Source organism: Heloderma suspectum, chromosome 5 (genome assembly GCF_057233095.1).
Source record: "Heloderma suspectum isolate Gila_16-S chromosome 5, 16-S_ref, whole genome shotgun sequence".
Lineage (NCBI taxonomy): Eukaryota > Metazoa > Chordata > Lepidosauria > Squamata > Helodermatidae > Heloderma > Heloderma suspectum.
The window spans coordinates 209716639-209739815 of NC_139462.1; the positions used below are offsets into that span (position 1 = coordinate 209716639).

General features: G+C 43.0%; 1 protein-coding gene across 3 annotated transcripts in view; it reads left to right on the forward strand.

The window, feature by feature from the left end:
* The window catches only part of CCNY (cyclin Y), a 157250-nt gene that overhangs the window by 120326 nt on the left and 13747 nt on the right, over window positions 1-23177 (forward strand). For all 3 annotated transcript variants that reach the window (XM_084859225.1, XM_084859224.1, XM_084859223.1), the window contains 3 exons: window positions 2043-2078; window positions 6653-6710; window positions 9161-9280. In XM_084859225.1, the coding sequence (XP_084715351.1) occupies window positions 2043-2078; window positions 6653-6710; window positions 9161-9280 (214 nt within the window). The remainder of the gene's footprint in view (window positions 1-2042; window positions 2079-6652; window positions 6711-9160; window positions 9281-23177) is intronic.

The following is a 23177-nucleotide window of genomic DNA, read 5'->3' on the forward strand; positions in this document are numbered from 1 at the left end:
TCGTACTGAGATCATTCTATCATTTTTAAGATTGTACCCCAGTACTGCTTTTCCCACCCTTTTGTTGACTATGAGTGCTACTCCATTTCTTCTAAGGGATTCTTGCCCACAATAGTAGATATGATGGTCACCTGAATTAAATTCGCCCATGCCTGTCCATTTGAGTTCGCTGATTCCCAAGATGTCGATGTTCAATCTTGCCATCTCATGTTTGACCACCTCCAGCTTACCTTGATTCATTGATCTGACATTCCAGGTTCCTAAACAATATTGTTCTTTACAGCATCGGATTTTCTTTTCACCGCCAGACACATCCACAGCTGAGTGTCCTTTCGGGTTTGGCCCAGCCGCTTCACTCTTTCTGGCGCTACTTGGAAATACCCTCTGCTCTTCCCCAGTAGCATATTGGACACCTTCCGACCTGAGGGGCTCATCTTCCGGCGTCATCTCTTTTAGCCTTGTGATACGTTCCATGGGGTTTTCTTGGCAAGAATACTGGAGTGGGTTGCCATTTCCTTCTCCAGTGGACCACATTTTGTCAGAACTCTCTGCCATGACCTGTCCGTCTTGGGTGGCCCTGCACGGCATAGCTTATGGCTTCACTGAGTTACGCAAGCCCCTTCGCCACAACAAGGCAGTGATCCATGAAGGGGTGGTGCAAGTATACCTGCCCTCTTTTTAAATCTCTGCATCAGATCCATGTTGGTTTCTATATCATCAGCTTGCATTAATGGCATGTGTTTTTTTCATATCTAATGATAGCTTCTTTCTCACTTCTCCCTGTTCCTATCATTGATCAAAGAGCTCCATGCAAAGTAATTTGCTGTGGACTCATTTTGTTCCCTTTGCTATTCCATCTTTGTGTCTCCCCCTTGCTCTAGGGGTGACCCAAGGCATTTTGTTAATTCAAGCAAACTGCATTTGGGTTGCAGTGCTATAGAGGATTCTGAGATGCAGTTTTCTAATTCTACTAGAGTCATGGATGCCCCTAAAAATATTATTTATTTATTTATTTATTTATTTATTTCATTTCTATACCGCCCAATAGCCGAAGCTCTCTGGGCGGTTCACAAAAATTAAATCCAAGCAACACACAATAAAACAATTTAAAATATACAGAACATTAAAACCACAATATAACAATACAACCACAATAAAACCTAGCAGCAATGCAGGAGTTTAAAATACAGATTTAAAACAGCAAAGATAAAAATTTAGAAAGCTAAAATGCTTTCTATATACAATGTAGGCGCCAGGCAAACCTCACCAGGGAGCTCATTCCAGAGCCGGGGTGCCACAGCAGAAAAAGCCCTCCTCCTAGTAGCCACCCGCCTCACTTCCTTTGGCAGGGGCTCACGGAGAAGGGCCACTGATGATGATCTTAAGGTCCGGGCAGGCACATATGGGAGGAGGCGATCCTTCAGGTAACCTGGCCCCAAGCCGTTAAGGGCTTTGAATGTTAACACCAGCACTTTGAATCGGGCCCGGAAATGGACTGGCAGCCAGTGCAGCTGGAAAAGTACTGGCGTAATATGAGCTCGCAGGCCAGTCCCTGTTAACAATCTTGCTGCCCTATTTTGGACCAGCTGAAGTTTCCGGACCATTTTCAAAGGCAGCCCCACGTGTAACGCATTGCAGTAATCCAGACGAGAATATTCCTTTTTCGGGTTGCCACTTGGACTGCTTGTGAGTCAGGTTGGCCCCCATGCTACTCTCAATGCATGGAAAGCCTCCAGTGTCATTGCTCGTCTCAACTCCCTTTCTTCCTTTGAATCCTTTCTCTACTTATTTCGAAGGTATATGGATCTGAAGAAGCATGCTATTTAGTGCTATGTAAATGCTATTATTCAGCTCTGTTTGCTACAAGTTAACATTCACCACTACTTTTATTCACCTCTATTCTCTCCCTTGCTAAGAAATTGTTCATACAGGTTGGCTGAGCCTTCTAAGAAATGTAATGTGTTTGTAAGGCTTAATACTGTGAAGTTATAGAAAATGTTCAATCATATCCTAAGGCCCTAACTCTATATTTTCTTTTACAGTGTAGCTCTTGCAATATATTACCACATCAAAAACAGGTATGTTAATGTTGGGATAACCAATAATTTTTCCTACTAATAAATTTCTCTTTCCTTTTTGCCCATTTAATAGCCTATAGACACAAGGTGCTTCCAGATGAGGTTTATATTGTGCAATTGCTCTGCCTGATTACCAGAATTTTAAGGATGGCCCAGATGACATCTTCAATTTGTAACCCTTGCATGTTTTCCCACCACTTCGCCTGTCTCTTTTCTTACAAGAAGTAATCCATTAAGGGGGGAAAAGCTGAGTAGATGCACAATGCCTTCTGATGGGTAGCGCTAACCTGGAAGCACCTACAGCACCTACAATAATATCTGATGAAGATTTTGTTACCTTAGTGATGTTAGAAGTGTGGGACCAACAGTAGAAGTCCTTCGCACTTCATACTCTCCTGGGAGAGCAATGATAAAGTAGGAAAGACCTGCATAATTGGTCATGCCCGCACAGCTCCAGGATTCTGAAGAAGTCATGCAGAAACCACTCTTTTATCACCATGGAACCAGGGTGAGGCCCTTAAAATATGATTGAAATACGTTAGAAAATAAATATTTCTAGATCCATCGGAGACACAAGAAACAAAAGAAGGGAAAATGCCTTTAAAGTATTGTCAGACCACGGGTTCCCTAGGATAGGTATCAGATAGACTCAGATCCAGTGACCTAGTATTTCTCTGTAATAGCGGGTGGTCAGAGGTGTGAAACCTCTATCGGGCCACATTACTGAATGCTAATTTCAGGTAGCACCCTGGAAGTATGCAACCCTGTGTCTGGTATATTCAGATTTATTACTATGCCTTAAGTTAATTGTGAGGCATTTATTTCGAATCTCTTCCTGTGTACGTGATCAGACTCTCAGGATCTCATGACAAGATTGCTTGATCGTACTCTCTATTCAGCCAAAGATGCAAGCCCCGTTGGTTCATCTGGATATCAGTCACACAGCTGAACCTTTTAAAGTGGCAGTGTCATGTCATGCCAAATAATGCTTGGCTTCTCTGCTCTGTGCCAAGCAGATTGCCAACACAGCCTAAGGAAGGAATGGGACAGTAAAGCCACTAAAATCCTATCTCCTAGAAATGGGAAGCCTAGTCAAATCTACGGCTTCAGTTCCTTAGTATTTCTGCAGAGCATAATATTACCTGGCTCTTAAAGGATCAAAGGCAGGTTGTGGGATTATGTTCTCTACCCTATTCCTGCCCTCTCAATTTTTCACTGCCCTGTTTATTCTGGAGCGGTGTTGCAATATGATTCTCCTTAAGCCTGTTAATCACAAAACTAGGGTTGCTCTAAAACTAGAACTCAGGATGGGTGCTGCGTGTGGGTTTGGGGGTAGGAGGAGAGCTGTGGTTTGTTCGTTGTTCCTTTTGCAATCCAAGCAGTAAATTTGTCCAGCCCTAAGATTATTCTGTAGTCTCAATGCCCAGCATGTTGTACATGCGCCCTCTGCTGTGTCCTAGATACTTTACACCACCCAGTCTGGCTGATCAACAGAAGAAAAGCCCAGCTGGATCAGAGCAAAGTTCCATCTAGTCTATCATCGTCTTTCATGCAGTGGCCAACTGAATGCCTATAGGAAGCCGAGGAGCTGTATGTATGCATGAAGTCAGCAGTCTTTTTTCCATTGCTGCTCCTCCCCAGAAATTGGTATTCAGTGGCATACTTTTCAGCTTGGAATTGCCATTGTGAACAGCTATATTGATAACCCTGTCCTCCATGAATTTGTCTGATTTGCCTTTTAAATCCATCTAAGCCATTGGCCATCTAGTGGCAGCAGATTCCATTAATTGTACATTTTGTAAAGTTTCATGTTAATTTAAAACATAAGATAAATGTTTTGAGGGGTTTTTAAAGTCTAAAAAATAAAAGGGGAAATTAGTCAAACAAAGAAACACCAACAAACAAAATAACATGCAACAGTGTTGACATTTGTGCTTCCACCACCAAAATTATAAGGACAATTTCTATAACGTCTGTTGTTCCTATGCTATCTGTGATTTCACTCTCTGAGTGAATGCAATAACCTTGCAAGGGGGTGAAAGGAAGCTTCTGTCCCAGTTCCAAATCCCCAATCTGTTACTTTTAAGTAGGACAGAAGATTCCCCCCATCTCGCCCCTGTATAATGTGGCCCTGTGGTAAGATTTGGATCTGGAAGAACTGAGTTCAAATTGCGACTTAGATTTAGACACAGTGGAAGCCTTTGAGCAAGTCACTACCTCTCAATCTCAGTTTTCCCATCCCTGTAAAATGGAGCAAAAGGTGACCTGCCTCACAAGTGTGAGCATGAGCGAGACGGAAATCTTGTCACATTGACTCTTCTAGACTGAGTGTGCTATAAGTCTAATTGCAAAAGTGAATAATTAAAAAGAAAAGTAAAAGTCTGACCTTAGTGGCTCTTTTCATCTCGTGATCTGTATACCCTTTAAAAAAGTAAATATTTTCTGCAGTACTCTAGGAGCACTACAAGATTTAAAGGACATTTGAATTTCCTTGAATTAGAAATATTTTCCTTAGTTCCTTATATCTTACAGGACTAAGGAAAAGAAATGTTGAGTGCTGATTTTGCTTATTTAGCATATATCTGTGGATGGCCAAAGAGAACAGTGTATATAATATGTAGGGTTTGTGTATGGTAGCTGACGTAGCTGTATTTTATTTTGTTTAGTAATAAGATTTAAATGCATGCAGAGATGTAAAAATTTCCGCAGATTTTGAGGCCATGGAAAATAACTGTTTTTTCAAGAAAAAACAGAAATTTTGGGAAAAATGGAAAAATAAGCAGTACTTGTTTTTTAGAGGCCTTTACAGATCTGAAGTCACTTTGTAGCTTTAAGACAGCATTCCCCAACCTTGTGCCCTCCAGATATTGTAGACTTCAGCTCCCATCAGCCCCAGGCAGCATGGCCCATGGTCAGGAATGCTGGGCACTGTAGTCCAAAACATCTGGAGGGCACCAGGTTGGGGAGGGCAGCTTTAGGAACATAAGCAGCTTCTCTGTTCCTGAAGTTATTTTATGTATCACTTAGTTTGCTCAAAAAATTATCATATTTAAAAACTTCTAAAAGTAAATTTGTAATTATTGTCTGAATAGATTAGAACTATATTAAATGACTGCTACAGCATCAGAAACACAGGACTTTATAGAACAAAACCCAAGCTGTCAAGAATGCACATTTACTGTCAAGAATGCACAATGGTGACTCTAGTCACATGTTGGGAAACTGGGCATAAATGTCTATCAGTAAAATATACTTCAGATCAATAATTTTAATAAGGAATGAAAGAAATAACTATGCTAGGAATCTTACAGAGAGGATTTAAAAACATTTTCCCCCATGGCTTCATTCTTTCCAGATATTTTACATCTCCAGTCTTTCTATATAAAAGCATTCTTATTACTTTCTAGAAATCATTTTGTGGGAGTAAATGCTAGGTAACAATATATAAAAACTTTATCTTAAATTCTAAAAGAAAATCTTTCATAATCCAAAGCTGTTCAATTTTTTCAATTTTTTGGAAAGAAACAACAGTCCTTGGGGGAAAAAAACAGAGAAAAAACTCTTTTTTTTCTGAATTTTTCCAGTTTTTTTCTGTGTCTTTCCATCTGTACATGTGTGTGTAATGGAAATCTTTGTATAGTACAAGGATTAAAAGCCCATGTACTACTGGTAGATCTTTAGAGTGCAATCCTAGCCCCCTGATGTTGTTAACTGTATGGGTTTATGACCCCTCTACCTGTGGAGAGGGAAGCTCTGTGGGCAGAAAGCTACTGCCAGCAGTAGGAAGCAGAATGCTGCAGAACAGTGTGTTCTGTGGGTGGGTAGGAGCTGGCTTTGGATCTGCTTTATCGAAAGCTGCTGCATTCCCCCAAGAGTAGTCTGGCTGGTGGATGCTGGGAGTTGTATGCCTTTTTTCTATCTAAATGTGCATAGGATTGCAGTTAAAACACTCCAGGAAACAAAGCTTCATGCCAACACTAGTTTATTAGTAAAGGACTAGCTTCTTTACAAATGCAGATTCTAGGAAACTCTCGGACTGCATAGAACCAGCTAGTCCACACATCTACGAATATCAATAGAGGATACGAAATGGAAGTTAGAGAAGTTTCCAGCAGTCTGGGCATGAACTTCACAGCCAGACTTGCTTCGCAGGAATGCCGCTCCCTTAGGGTGGCTCCCTCCTATGCTGGCTTCCACGAGTGGCTAACCTGGCAGAGTGTCTGAGCCCAACCCCTAATTTTTTCCGCTTCACTCTGTGATGGACCCTAGCATCCCTCAAGTAATTCCCCTCGCCCTCCTCTTCTGAAACTTGAGTTCTCATAATGGAGGAATGGGGGAGCTATTCAGGCTGGGCCATCTGTGTGTCAAGGTCTTGGGAAGAAAGTCTTGCTGTATCTGAGCTCACTAGGGAGGGCACCTCCCTCTGTTCTTGCTGTTCCCATTCTGATTCCGAATCTGAGCTGCCAGACATCTCCCCATGCTCAGAATCATTGCTGACACGTCCCTGTCCACCTCTGCCTCTTCCATGGTGTAACAGGTTGGTTATCGTTTTCCTTTCCCCCCTCTCTTTCCAGGGACACAGATGGAAGAATGCTCCTAGATATTTTTGATGAAAACCTCCACCCCCTTTCGGTAAAACTCATCTACTCCATCACTTTTTCTTTGCATGAGGTGGATTCTGCCACTCCTCTCCAACTCTTATATCAGGGGTGGGAACTCTCTTTCAGCCAAAGGGCCGAATGCCATTTCAGTGACGCTCTTGGGGGGCCACATTCCAGTGACGGGCTGGACCAAAGGCAAAAGGGGCATGGCAAAAATACTGGCATATTTTAGCTTAAAGCGCATACTGCCAGTAACAAAACCCTAGGAGAGGCATTTCAACCTTTCAGAATCGGGGGGAAAGTGCAAAAGCAATTAAGAACATAAGAGCCCCACTGGATCAGACCAAAGGTACAGTCTAACATTCTGTTCACACAGTGGCCAACCAGCTGCCCATGGGAAACCCACAAGCAGGACACAATTGCAGCAGCACCCTCCTGCCCATGTTCCCCAGCAACTGGTGTACATAGGCATACTGCCTCTGATACTGGAGGTAGGATAGAGCCATCAGGACTAATAGTCATTGATAGCTACTACAGTCAGGGCCAGAAATATTGGAACAAGGATAACTGTTTTGGCAGTTGGCCTCTGTACACCACCACATTGAAGTTGAAAGGAAACACACCCAGATGAGAGCGAAATCAGGACTTCCAGCTGGAATTCAAGTTGTTTGACAAAAGTGGGGCACTAACCATGAGGAAGTACAGCCAGTGGCATACCCCCCCCCATCGTTGGTGGCTCATAAGTAATGGAACGAATGGCTGACAAGCAGCTGCATGGCCAGGTGTGGCCTGTTTCCTGGGTACCCCATGACCAATCAAGCAGGTAAAAGCCCTGGAGGTGGTTCTGAGTGTTACATTTGCATTTGGTAGCTGTTCACTGGAACCCCCAACATAGGGTCCAAAGAGGTGTCCATGTGAGTGAAGAAGGCCATCATTAGGCTGAGGAAACAAAATAAACCCATCAGAGAGAGAGCAAAAACATTGGGAGTGGCTAGTACAATAGTCTGGAACATCCTGAAAAAGAAGGAATTAATGGCAAGCTCAGCAACAGCAAAAGGCCTGGAAGACCACGGAAGACAACTAAAGTGGATGACCGCAGAACTCTGCTCATAGTGAAGAGGAACCCTTTCACAACATCTAGCCAGGTCAAGAACGCTCTTGCGCAGGTAGGCATGTCATTGTCAACATCTACAGTCAAGAGACGGCTTTATGAATGTAAATACAGAGGCTTCACAACAAGGTGCAAACCACTGGTAACACTCAAGAACCGAAAGGCCTAATTAGCCTTTGCCAGCAAACACCTACAAAAGCCTGCCCAGTTCTGGAATAAGATTCTTTGGACTGATGAAACCAAGATTATGTTGTACCAGAATGATGGGAAGAGAAAAGTATGGAGAAGGAAAGGAACAGCTCATGATCCAAAGCATACCACATCATCTGTCAAACATGGCGGAGGCAGTGTTATGGCATGGGCATGTATGGCTGCCAGTGGAGCTGGGTCACTGGTGTTTATTGATGACCTGACTGCTGATAAAAGCAGCAGGTTGAATTCTGAAGTGTATAGGGCTATACTTTCTGCTCAGATTCAGCTGAATGCTGCCAAACTGAGAGGACGCTGCTTCATATTGCAGATGGATAATAACCCAAAGCATACAGCAAAAGCTACCAAGAGTTTCTCCAGGCAAAGAAGTGGGATGTTCTTCAATGGCCAAGTCAGTCACCTGATCTCAACCCAATAGAGCATGCTTTTCACTTACTGAAGACAAGACTGAAGGCAGAAAGACCCACAAACAAGCAGCAGCTGAAGGCAGCTGCAGTAAAGGCCTGGCAAAGCATCTCGAGGGAGCAAACTCAGCATTTGGTCATGTCCATGGGTTCCAGACTTCAAGCAGTCACTGACTGCAAAGGATTTTCATCCAGGTATTAAAGGCGATCCTTAAGTTTGAAATGATGTTGGTTTGTTCCATTACTTATGAGCCACCAACGATGGGTGTGTGTGTGTGGCACTGGCTGTACTTCCTGAATGGTTAGTGCCCCACTTTTGTCAAACCCTTGAATTACAGCTGAAAGTCCTGACTTTGCTCCCATCTGGGTGTGTTTCCTTTCAACTTCAATGTGGTGGTGTACAGAGGCCAACTGCCAAAACAGTTATCCTTGTTCCAATATTTCTGGCCCTGACTGTATATCAATAAACCAATAAAGAAGTCCATGGGCCTAAACTTCCACAAGGTGTAGATGTCATGGTTTGCCTCATTAATACCAGGTGCAAACTCTATGCCTGTATGACTTCCCTATCACAGCTAACAGACGTTCTACCCATCAAAAGCGAAATGAGGTGTGTCCAGGAAAGCAGCATGGTCATCTGGGGAGCTGCAGAGGGACAGATTTGGCCCACAGTCCTCAGGTTCCTCACCCTTGCTTTACATTACTGCCCTCTCTCCAACTTATTTGTTTTTTTTTCCCACAATGTTGTTTCCCCAGAAATCCGAAGTGCCGCCAGATTATGACAAACACGACCCAGAGCAGAAGCAGATTTACCGCTTTGTGCGAACCTTGTTCAGTGCTGCTCAACTGACTGCCGAATGTGCCATTGTCACCCTGGTGAGTATGCAAAGCATCTTGGTTGAACTATAACCAGTTCCGAGATCATAAGTTTACAGCTTGCACCTGGGATCAAGTTCACATATCCACGTTCATCCCTTAGTGACTTCATGTGTGAAACAACTGCCACAGATTTAACATCACAAACTTCTCTTGAAATCCATTGCTCCTTCTCCTGTCTTTGATAGATTGGGAAAACTGCTCTTCCTCTTTCTGACAACTATTTAAAATTCTTGAAAATTATTCCTCTTTCTCCATAAGCTAAATTTATTCAGTTCCTTCAGTGTTTCTGTGTATGACTTACCTTCTAAAATTCCTTCCCCTTTCATGTTTTAAAATATGCTGCTTGAAGTATAGTACCTAAAACTGATCTTCCCCTTCATAAGATGTGGGATTTATCGTATTGTTTCTCTTCTCTTTTCCCCTGAATTATCAGTGATAATCATATATGGAGGTGAACCCCCGCCCTCGTCTTTAAGAAGGATTAGTTTAGGCTCAGGATCTCATGTCTGATTTACACAACCAGTTAATAAACCATTTCCAAAGTTATAATTTCCTAACAAGCAAGCTTTCCACTTCCAAGGGTCTAACTAGACGTGACACTTTTCATGTAGTTTTACACTTTGTAGCAGTTTTTAAAAACTAAATAGCCAGGCCAGAGGGTGAGGGATGGATCATGACCATGGAGTACAGGGAGGGGGCTTTAACCCTTTCCCCTCACTCCGGTCCCAATCGGAATTGGATCCTGCCTGCTATTCATGATGAGGCAGCAATTGTAATTGAGACCGTGGCGGGGTAACCCCCTCCTCCAAGACATGGTCCTGATCCAGCTCAGCCTCCCCACCCCCCCCACCCCCAGCACCAGCTATTTTGTTTTTTGTAAAAAGCTGTGGAGTACCAAACTGGGACAAGCATAACATTTAGTCGGGCTTTCAGCTAATATAACTGCATTACCAGAGGTACAATTAGCCACCACCTAATGCAAACTTCAGGTAGCTGGGCTATTATCTTTGATTTCAGCTGAGTATCTGACTATTAACTAATTCTGTGTTCTCATCTTGAGCCACACACCTCTGTGTGTGAGCGGTACTTTATGTTTTCTTGTTACTCCTAGTCTAACCCCCCCCCATCTGGTGCCCTCCAGATGTTTTGGACTACAACTCCCAATGTGCCTGAACATTGGCCATGTTGGCTGGGACTGATGGGTTTTAGGAGTCCAAAACATCTGGAGGGCAGCAGACTGGGGAAGGCTGTCCTAGCCCAAGAAGTACCTCTGCAGTGGTACACCTTAGTCTCCTTACCCATGCAACTGCAGCAGCGTGGTAGCTACTTTGGCATGATGCAGTCCCCAGCAGGTGTGGATGAATGGCACAGCCATGTGGGCAATCTGACAGTGTGGATCTTCTCCACCCAGTTGTCACCCAGACTGCTGAAATCAATACAATATGAATTAAAAATTTAAAGGATATACAGTCAGGGCCAGAAATATTGGAACAAGGATAACTGTTTTGGCAGTTGGCCTCTGTACACCACCGCATTGAAGTTGAAAGGAAACACACCCAGATGGGAGCGAAGTCAGGACTTCCAGCTGGAATTCAAAGGGTTTGACAAAAGTGGGGCACTAACCATTCAGGAAGTACAGCCAGTGGCATACCCCCCCCATCGTTGGTGGCTCATAAGTAATGGAACGAATGGCTGACAAGCAGCTGCATGGCCAGGTGTGGCCTGTTTCCTGGGTACCCCATGACCAATCAAGCAGGTAAAAGCCCTGGAGGTGGTTCTGAGTGTTACATCTGCATTTGGTAGCTGTTCACTGGAACTCCCAACATGAGGTCCAAAGAGGTGTCCATGTGAGTGAAGGAGGCCATCATTAGGCTGAGGAAACCAAATAAACCCATCAGAGAGAGAGCAAAAACATTGGGAGTGGCTAGTACAATAGCTTGGAATATCCTGAAAAAGAAGGAATTAATGGCAAGCTCAGCAACAGCAAAAGGCCTGGAAGACCACGGAAGACCACTACAGTGGATGACCGCAGAACTCTGCTCATGGTGAAGAGGAACCCTTTTACAACATCTAGCCAGGTCAAGAACGCTCTTGCGGAGGTAGGCATGTCATTGTCAACATCTACAGTCAAGAGACGGCTTTATGTATGTAAATACAGAGGCTTCACAACAAGGTGCAAACCACTGGTAACACTCAAGAACCGAAAGCCTGATTAGCCTTTGCCAGCAAACACCTACAAAAGCCTGCCCAGTTCTGGAATAAGATTCTTTGGACTGATGAAACCAAGATTATGTTGTACCAGAATGATGGGAAGAGAAAAGTATGGAGAAGGAAAGGAACAGCTCATGATCCAAAGCATGCCACATCATCTGTCAAACATGGCGGAGGCAGTGTTATGGCATGGGCATGTATGGCTGCCGGTGGAGCTGGGTCACTGGTGTTTATTGATGACCTGACTGCTGATAAAAGCAGCAGGATGAATTCTGAAGTGTATAGGACTATACTTTCTGCTCACATTCAACCGAATGCTGCCAAACTGAGAGGACGCTGCTTCATATTGCAGATGGATAATGACCCAAAACTTACAGCAAAAGCTACCAAGAGTTTCTCCAGGCAAAGAAGTGGGATGTTCTTCAATGGCCAAGTCAGTCACCTGATCTCAACCCAATAGAGCATGCTTTTCACTTACTGAAGACAAGACTGAAGGCAGAAAGTCCCACAAACAAGCAGCAGCTGAAGGCAGCTGCAGTAAAGGCCTGGCAAAGCATCTCGAGGGAGCAAACTCAGCATTTGGTCATGTCCATGGGTTCCAGGCTTCAGGCAGTCACTGACTGCAAAGGATTTTCATCCAGGTATTAAAGGCGATCCTTAAGTTTGAAATGATGTTGGTTTGTTCCATTACTTATGAGCCACCAACGATGGGTGTGTGTGTGTGGCACTGGCTGTACTTCCTGAATGGTTAGTGCCCCACTTTTGTCAAACCCTTGAATTACAGCTGAAAGTCCTGACTTTGCTCCCATCTGGGTGTGTTTCCTTTCAACTTCAATGTGGTGGTGTACAGAGGCCAACTGCCAAAACAGTTATCCTTGTTCCAATATTTCTGGCCCTAACTGTATGTTTGAGTATGATGGTTCTTCCCAACAGCTAGAGAAACCTCAGGCACTGGTTGCCTGAGGCCTAAAAACTCGCACCTAACTCCAGTTACACTTTATCTGGATTCGCAGGGTTCCTGGCTGTTCTGTGGCTGCTCCCCACCACTCCAGGTATTGCTGCTGCTTAGAGTATATTGCCAAGTTACATACTCCACTGGTGATGACTGCTCCAGGGGTGTGTGAGTGTGATCAATGGGGTATATATCCATGTGATACGCCCTTATCATGTGGGCAGAAAATATAGACGTTAGCTAGAGTGGTATAGGAGTAACCACGTCAACAGTGGAAACTTAAGGGATAAAAATCCCTGCTCAACCAGAAAGCTCACTGGGTGATCTTGGACCAGTTACACTACCTAAGTGTAGCCTACTCACAGTGCTGTTGTGAGGACAGAATGGTATCGAGGGTGGGGGGTTCTGTGTATGCCACCCTTAGCACCATGGAGTATGGGCAGGATATAGGATATAAACATAAACAAACAAATATAAACCAGGTAATGTAAACAGTCCCTAAGAATGTTTATGTTTTCTCAACCAGTTTATAGGGTTTATAGTCTAAAAATCTAATTTTACCTATTAAGAAATGTTTAGATTTTGTTTCTTCCCTCAGAACAGTAGTTCTGTGTTGGAATGCTTTTCTTGCAAAGATATTGACTGGGTTCCCATATAATGACAGCCCAGAGCACGGGCTGAGCATGGGTTGTTGCTGAATCATGGATTGTTAGCGAATTGTAGGTTGTCATCACGTGCAAACCCTGCACCATGGTTTAACTATGGGTTGTTAACCACAAATAACCCAGAGTTCACAACCCACCATGGATTCTCTTCCTGGGTACCACTGCAGAGGTACCTAGGACAGCCTTCCCCAATCTACATACAAACCAGGCCATTGTGTGCCTTGTGCAGCAAGGCCCATAACAATGTACAGAAGATTATTCAGGAGTGGAGCAGTTGTAACCGTTGTTATATACAGTAAGGAAATCTATTTAAAGAGAGCTTATCCTAGACTATCTCTTGGTTATGCAAAGGGATACTGTTACAGACTGCCCTGCTGATGGATTAATATAATGCACAGGTGTGGTGGGGAGGGGAGTGGGTGTCAGTATGCAGGCACCCTGTGGATGTTAGAGGCTGGAACTTTTCCATGTTTGTGAAGCTGAACGTAAATCATGGTAGCTTCTAGCAAACAATCTTGGACAACTGTCAGTAACTGACAAGGGTGTTAATAAGAGCTGATGGATGCTCAAAAGGCTGTGAGTGACTGGCACACATTTTTGGCTGATGTGAAGTGAGCTTTTTAAAACAATTAAAGAAAGAAACCCAGTCTGCGTGTCTTGCTGAGGCATAGCTAGTGAACCATTTGAATAACTGAGGGTGAAAGTTTCCCACCTAAAAATAAGGATTTATGCTTAAACATAAGAATTTCAGGAAGGTGAGATGGGAGTGAATGTTCAGACCAATGGAGTTGGTTTTTTTTTTACTCTCACCTCTTTGTGCAGCACGTAAGCCTTTTAAAAATGTTTCCCCTGCGTATGTGTAATTGCATCGTGCCAATCTATCTTGCATATATTGAAGATTTACTATTGTGTGCTTTGGAATATGGTATCAATTTTGTTTTTATAGGTCATGCCTTGATGGTAGATATGATCATGGTAGATATGGTGATAAGGAAATCTAATTAAGGCTGTATTTGTTCACAGGATAATGCATTTTGGTGCCCATGTTTCTAAGGGTCTTACTTTAGACTAAAACTTGGCTAATTCCTTACTTCCCAGACAGGAGCCACGCACATATATTAGCACTGTGACTTAAAGTGTGTTTAACTGGGTACAGGACTGCAGCCTTAGAGCACAATCCTATGCATCTTTAGATAGAAGGAAGTCCTACAACTCCCAGCATGCCCCATCCATCCATGCTGCCTGAGGAATGCTGGGAGTTGTAGGACTTTTTTTCTGTTTGAACATGCATAGGAATGCACCCTTAGAAAGTAAACAGATTTACTGCATTTATCTCATTCACTATTTTTTTTGAAGAAGCACTCATGAAGTAGGTTTTTATTATAGCCCTTTATTGGGTTAAGAGAGTCCAAGACTTGAAGCCAGATCTCTCATGTGGCAAACCCCTTTCGCTGTCAACTGGGCCGCTATGACGCTCTTATTTGATGTCGCATGTGCCAGATTATGTTACAGTGCCTTTTGGCCATGTGGTATAAATACTCAGCAGTGTAGTGTTCATACCTTTTAAGATATATTTCTAAGGCAAAGTAAGACCCTTGAAATTGTCTAGCCTTTGCTGCCCTTTCATCGCTACTTCCTTTTTTGTGCTATGGAGCATAAGAGTTTCCCCTTCTCCTCCATAAGCTATGGATCAGTATAGCCTTACTTTTGCAGTGATTTTTGCTGCCTTCCCATTTCCCTGTATCTGCCAGTGTGGTGTAGTGGCTAGAACAGCCCAACCTGGTGCCCTCTGGATGTGTTGGACTGTAATTCCCATTATTCCCAGCCAGCTGGACTAGAGCACTGGACCTAGGTTCAAATCCCCTCTGGGCCATGAACCTTTCCAGCTGACCATGTGGCAGGGTGCTTCCAGATAGGCTTTTATCACATCACCACTGCCCCATTCATGGAATTTTCCAGGGTATCCAGACGATGATGTCTTCCCTTTGTAACCCCCCTCCCATGCTTTCCCACAGCTTCTTCTGTCTTTTGTTTTACCGCAGAAAATCCATTAAGGAGGCAAAGATGGAATAGCGGCACAATGTCTTTTGATTGGCAGCACTAGGAGCCCCCTATCTGGAAGCACCCTCAGATTTCCTCAACTTAACTTACCTCAGAATGTTGCTCTGAGGTAACCATAAAAGGTCAAACACAATGAAGTCACAGTTGCAAGTAAAGACTACAAAAAACGCTGAACAGCCTACGTCTGATATAGTTAAACTACTAGACTCCAGTGCTTATGCACAAGTCATAAATACATTTATGACTTGTGCATAATACATCAGCCAGCTATGGCGGGGAATGCTAGGAGTTGTAGGGCTTTTTTCTTTCTAAACATGCATAGAATCGCACCCTTACTGATTTAGGAATTTAGAACTGTGTGCCTTCATTTGAACAGCATATGTGTGTATTTCAGTTGTTGGATCTCTTGGAGGGGTTGACTGTGAAGAGTGTGAGTGGCAGACTATGGGGAGGTAAATCGTGGGAGGGGAGAGTATTCCATTCCTCTCACCCAAGTGCCCCCCTTTTCCTTGAATCAGAATAAATCCCTTCCACTTCATATGTGATTATTTAAACTTGGTTCTGCCCCAAACAGGTCCGCTGCTATCATGGCTAGCTTCAGCCTCCGTGTAAGCTACTTGGAGCAGAGTTCTTTATGTAATCAGTGCAGAACTTAGTACAGGACTAGTGCTAAACCAGGTTACATTTGTGGGGTGGTTTTCTGCACTGCAGCACTAGACCAGGAGCATGGAAAGCACAGGGAGTAGAGCTTTTCAGGTCTGTGTTGCTTGCTTTGTAGAAAAGGTCTGTGTTGCTTGCTTTGAAATTGGGAAGCATGCGGCTGGCTCCCCTGCCAGGCATAGAAAGAGAACCTGCCCATTTACTAACCCTCTCCTTAATGGGTTCAAAATCACACCAAATATTTTTCCAACCTCTTCCAAAATTCTTATCAGTGGGAGGACCCTTGTAAAATTGTCAGCTGGGGCTGATCCCAGGCCACTAAATCCTGGATTGAAGAGCTAATATTCATTCGAAGTTAACTTGTGATTGTCTCCTTCCAGCCTTCCCCACCTCTTCTGAGTACTTGGCTTTTTGAGGTAGCGAACAATCTGGACCATCCATCTTTAGGTTACTTCATGCAGTCTTTTCCAGTGTACTGTTAACCTGACTGGGGGCCTGTTGTGTGCTTTGTGGGGACTCTCATCCCCCAGCTTGCAATATATCCCTGAAGACCGAGAGCTGAACTTGCTCTACGTGCCGTACATCACTTGCTCAGGCACATGTGTATACGTTAGACACATATTTTGTGTGTGCTCTCTCTGATGAAGCAAAGGTTGTTGGCATGTAGACCGGAGAGATGCGCAAACCTCCCCTGAGATATTCCACTAATGTCCTTGAAACGTCTTTGGCTTTACTCAGAATTCCTCCTGGACCCTCTGGGTTTCTTTTCAGTTTCATTGTAGGTAAAATCTGGTGCAGCTTATTTTAATTACTGAAGTGTAATCACATTTTTAGCCCACCCTTCCTCCAAGGAGCTCAAGGTGGTATATAGGAGGACTATCTATTGCTCAGTACTGTCAGTTTCAGCAGGATTTGCTGTAGTCACAATGCTCGGTGGGATCTTCCTTTGCTTTGGAAAGACAGGTCTCCAGCAGGGAAAAGGATGGGGGAAGCAAATTGCCAGCCCTCAATGCCTTTTAATTAAGTTATTTCAATTAAACCCTGTTTTAGCTCTGCAAGAAAAAGCAGTCAGAGGAGAAGACGATTAAATTATGATCCACATGCATTAAAAGTCTTAATGAACATTAATTGAATGTGTGCATTTTATTTTTTCAGTTGCTGATTGAAATATTGCCCCAAATAATCTCTACTTCATGAATAGTTTGAGGGCTTTGTTCATTTGTTTGACTGTTGACCTTGGCTAGACTGAAGGAAGAATTGAGATTTAGGGAGCAATACTTTGGCCGCTGGTGAGTGGCTAGATGACCATAGGATATCTGGTTTTCTGGGAACCGACCTTGGAGCCTGCGCTCCAAGGTTGGTTCCCGTAGAAGCAACCTTCCCCCCTTCTGCGCTGCCTGTGAGGCAGTGCGGAACAGCCTTGTGCTCCGTGCTTGCAAGAGGAGTGTGGAGTGGCCAAAATGGGGCATTCCGGGGGGCGTTCTGGGGTGGGGAGGGCGGAAATGCCGGTACGACACATCCTGTGTGTCGTCCGACAGCCTCCTTCCCCCACTCCGCCCTCCCATGGCTAGACAGCCTAATTGGCTGTCTAGCCAAAAATGCAGGGCAGAAGATGTGCAGAGGGAACGATCCCCTCCGGGCTTCTCCTGCCCTACATTGGATAGGCGGTCGCCTCCAAGTTCAGAGGTAGCCACCTATCTGCATAGGATTGCACCCTTAGGTCTGCAATCCTATGCTTACTTACCTGGGAGTAAGCTACATTTAACAGAGTGGGCCTTACCTCTGAGTGCACATGCAAGGGATTGGTTTTTGTTATAGTGCAATCTTATTTATGTCTACTAAGAAGTAAGTTCCATTTAACTTCATTGAGTTCAGTGCAACTTATTCCCTGATTAGTAGGGATTGCAGACTTAGATTATTATCACAGGTTGCTGTGTAAAAATGGGATATTTGTGTACTGCCTGCTTTAGTGACAGCATGCTGTGAGCAGTAGTAAAAACGGGTAAAAAAGCTAATGCAAGAAAAGTTGAAAATTAACTATGAAAAGACAAAAGTATTGGTTTTCGCCAATAGATGCAAAAAATATAAGTGGACAGATACCCTATAGAACAGGTGAATTTTATTTTATTTTTTTTAAATTAGGCTTGTGGTTTTCTTCAACCAGAAACTGGAATAATCATTTAGATAATGCAAAGAAACTGGCCACTAATACAGTGAATTCTCTGTCAAGGTTTTATTGGGGTAAAGGCAGTAGAAAGATTCTCCCAGCTCTCAAATCTGTGAGGCTATGCTATTTTCAAGGACAATTTGTGGCAACAAGAGCTGGCGTGGTCGCACTGTGAATACCCTTTGTAGTATAGTCTGCCGGCATGCAGATGGCAGCTTGCGCTCTTAAAAGTGCTGTTACTTTGAGCTTGGTTGGTGAGGAATTCTGGTTCCATGGCCCATAGTCACAATCTTCAGGGCCAGTTTCTATCATGGGAACAGCCATTATGAGTATACTACCTACCATCCCAGCAGCCGTACCCAATTTTAATGAAAGGTGGTGACTATTAAATGCCACAAAGATGGGTGGGATGGGTGTAAAGCTGGTATGTAAATACATAATACACTCACACATGTATAAAGTGAATGGTGATGCCTACTTCAAGGATCCCTGTAATTATCTTCCTTACAGCAGATGTAACACTGATGATTGTTGTAGTCATGGTTAAGGCTTTAGACAAAGTCAGTTACCAAAGACTCCTGATCAAACTTATCACTCATGGAATAAGAGGGGAGGTCCCCTTATGGATTGGTAACTGGGTAAAGAACAGAAAACAGAGAGTAGGAATAAATTATAAATCATTCTAATGGAGGGATGTAAACAGTGGGGTCCCACAAGGATCTGTACTGGATCCAGTGCTTTTCAACTTGTTCATAAATGATCTGGAATTAGGAGTGAGCAGTGGCCAAGTTTGCTTATGACACCAAATTATATAGGGTGCTTAAAACAAAACAGGATTGTGAAGAGCTCCAAAAGGATCTCTCCAAACTGGGAGAATGGACATCAAAACAGCAAATGCGGTTCAGTGTAAGAAAGTGTAAAGTGATGCATGTTGGGGCAAAAACATCCCAGCATCATGTGTATGCTGATGGGATCTGACCAAGTGGTGACTGATGAAGAAAGAGATCTTGGGGTTGTGGTGGACAGCTCAATGAAAATGTAGACCCTGCTGTGAAAAAAGCCAATTCCATGTTAGGCATAATAAGGAAAGGAATTGAAAATAAAACTGTCAGTATCATACTTCCCTAATATAAATCTATGGTGTTATCACACTTGGAATACTGTATGCAGTTCTGGTCACCACATCTAAAAAAGGATATTGTAGAGCTGGAAAAGATGCAGAAAAGGGCAACCAAAATGATCAAGGGGCTGGAACAACTCCCCTATGGGGAAAGGTTACAACATTAGGAAAAAGGCAATTAGGGAGGGATATGACAGAGGTGTATAAAATTATGTATGTTGTGGAGAAAATGAATACTGGAACCTGGGGTCATCCATTGAAGCTGAATGGTGGGAGATTCAGGATAGATAAAAAGATACTTCTTCACACAGTGCATAGTCAAATGATGGAATGCACTTCCACAAGACGTAGTGATAAGCCATCAGTTTAGATGCCTTTAAAAGGGGATTAGACAAATTTATGGAGGATAAGGCTATAAATGGCTACTAGTCCTGATGGCTATATGCTGCCTCTAGTATCAGAGGCAGTATGCCTCTATATACTAGTTCAATATCTGACCCATGTGCTAATATAAAGCTTCCTGGGGTACTATTCCAGACAGTAAAGTGTATGTCTTTTTTCCACTTGCGCCTCAACCATGGTTCATTGACCCTTTAGCCTAGGGGTGGGCAACTTGGGGCCTCCAGATGTTTTGCCTGGGGAACATGAGCAGGATGGTGCTATTGCATTCATGTTCTATTTGTGGGTTTCCCACGGGCAGCTGTGTGAACAGAATGCTGGACTTAATACACCCTTGGTCTATCCCACATGACTCTTCTTATGTCTTAACTCTCATCAGCTGTAGCCAGCATAGGCAATGGAAAGGATGTTAGCTTTAGGCCAAAACATCTGGAGGGCCACAAGTTGCCCACCCCTACTTTAGCTCAAACAACTGGCAGTCGCGAATTCAACTCAAAGACCATCTGACCTAAGGATCCAGCTCTGTCAGATTCACAAATGACCAATTTAAAATGGGTAGCATTAGAAATATTGGTGCTAAGTAGTTCTTGAAGTTTTTGTATCTTCTTTCCAAGTAAGGATGGTGATTAGATGATGAGGGTACGTTTGGCAAGATCTCATACATGCTTACTCCAAGAATGTTAGACATAGTATGTTAATACCAAGCAATTCCTACTATCACAGTGATAGGTTGGCTTTTCTCTCTCTTGCCATTTTAATACAGCAAAACATTTTAGAACTGATAAACAATTTCTTTACTTGAAACCTGCAGTTTCTTACCTCATCATGTTCTTTTAAAATGAACGTGGGGTTTGTCTGGTTAAAAAAATGTTTTAACTCTTTTAACCTGTTGTTTTATTCTTTTACCATGTTGTTCACTGCTCTGAAATCTTCTGATGTGGAGTGGTATATAAATATTGTAAATAAATGTTTATATATATATATATATATATATATATATATATAAATAAATAAAAATAAAACCACCCATGCAACTTCTGGGTTTTAGTAGGTTGTAAATTTTAAAGCAATATTAGAAAAACGTTTCTGTGGATTTGTTTGACAGTTATGAGAGAGTCGTCTTGGTAACTGCTATCTCATTTTGCAGCACTCTTTATATTATTGGATGGAGTAATTGAATTGCCCTGATGCTCACTTTGCTGTTCTATTTGGCCAATTCATTGTTATCCCCCTTGCAGGAGCGCTCCTGTGATTTACAGTGCAATCCTATACATGTCTACTGCGAAGTAATCCCCGTTGAGTTCAGTGGAATGTATTCTATTCCTCCCCATGATTCCTGAAGCTCTTTACTAAACTAATGTCAATGGAAATTGTCTTTGTGTAGGAGTCTGGAAATACCAGCTGCAAAGGTATTTCCATTCTCTCCTTTTTCTCTCTTGTTGTAACTCAAGCCTCCAGTTTCCCAGGAAATGGCTTAATGTGCCATGGTGCATGATGATGATTGGGGGGGGGGGGGGGATAGTGGACTCTTTTGAGTCCTATTCTGATCCTTGTGCACATGGACAGGCACACCTTAGTTTTTTTTACAAAAACTATTTTATATTGCCTTATTGCACTACAATGGAAATGTAAAAGAAAATAATCCAAACCCTCAGTGGTTTTTACAGCTGGATATTGCCTCAAGTGTATAAGTCAATTCTATGACAAATGGCATCCCTAAATTGAGGAAAATCAAAAAGTTTTGTTTCTTCTTTTACACTTACATTTAACTATACTATTACAATGATTACATTGTGAAAGTAAGTTAATGTTTAGGCTTTCTAGATATAAATTGTTGCCTGTTAACGGCAGTGGCTGTGTGCTCTTTGTGAATAGTAATCTGACCTTTTGTGTCTGGCTTGTTCAGAATGCATATAACATATCTGGCATTGTTAAAACACTTTCTTTAACATGGAAGTTCTCTACAGTTGTAGATGGGTTTTACTGTATCTACTTCTTTACTAGTGTATAAATTTGTGCTACTATATTTGACCTTTGGTGTTAACTATAAATAAATGGACAGCTGTGTTGTAAAGCACTGCAGATTACTGTAAAGAAAATACACTGGGTACAATCCAAGCAAAGTTAAGCACTACTAGTTCTCATTGATGCAATAGGAGAAAGTTAATCATGTTTGAAACACCATTGAAATTAGTGGCACTTAAAAGTGCCTCACTTTGTCTGGAGTGTACACATTGTGCCATCTGTTACAGTGGCATTAATGACCCACTTTCATCCTCCCAGTCAAATGGTATAACTATCACTTCTCATATAGGGTATCATTAATAAAAATGATCAAATTAGTTTTGCCTAAGAATAAGACACAGCTTGATGAAAAATACTGTGGTTACAGTTCTTAAGGCTTATTCCAAAAATATGATCAGCAAGTGTTTTTTTTAGGGGAGGGCTATGTTGAGAAGGGATTCTGGAACAGCAAGTCAAGGTCTCAAACTCTTCCCATCATCTCTCCTTGTCTCTAGGTTTTCAGTTGGAAAGTGAGCATTTTGACCAGTTTCCGATCCCTGTTACAGTCTATCCAAATGATAAGCAGAGGCTATTGTTGGTCAAATCCCTTCTTACAATTTAGTCATTCTTGATTCGCAGCACTTGGTGACTGCAAATATCAAGACAGTGTGTTGGGTGTGGGGAATGTGTATGTATGTGTGTGTGGGGGGGAGACCCAAACTGGCAGCATGAATCCACTTTTGTTGGCATTGTTCTGGCTTCAGTTCAATCTCATACATTTAATGCAAGTGGTATCTAGGCTTGCTTCAGAATGTAGTTGTCTTTTGTGCCAGGTGGACTGAGCAAAAACACCTGTGGGGAAGGGTTGCCGGTGGGTAGAAGATCATGGCAAACATGATGTCAGAGGCCACCAATTTGGATGACTTTAAAAGGGGATTGGACAAATTCATGGAGGATAAAGCTATCAATGGCTACCAGTCCTGATGGCTCTGTGCTACCTCCAGTATTAGGGGCAGTATGCCTATGTACTCCAGTTGCTGAGGAACATGGGTGGGAGCATGCTGTTGCACTCACGTCCTACTTGTGGGTTTCCCATGAGCAGGTGGTTGGCCACTGTGAACAGAATGCTGAACTAGTTGGACCAACATGGCTCTTCTTACGTTCTTATGGCAGGGTTAGCGCAAATGCCATTCTCTGCCATTTTTTAATTGCATTGTTAGATTTTTTCCAATAATCCCTGTCTCTCTTTAACTGCTAAAACATATTTACATCTTTGCTGATTCCCAGATATTTTCAATATAGACCAGCATCCCCAACCTGGTGCCCTCCAGATGTGTTGGACTACAACTCCCAACATCCTCTTGCCAGCCACAGTAACTGGGGATGCTGGAAACTGTAGTCAACACATCTGGAGGGTGCCAGGTTGGGGAATGCTGATACAACCATTTGCAGGCCCATAAACTAAGGATATAGTCAAGTCTTTAGACCAGGGGTGGGCAAATTTGGGGGGTCCAGTGATCATATTTGCCAACTGGATCCCTCCACATGGTGCCTGAAAAAAATCAGCAGCAAACCTCTACAGTGCACAAAAGGGGTCAAATTTAGCTTGTTCTGAATCTAAATTTGACTCTTTTAGCTCTCCGTAGCAGCTTTGG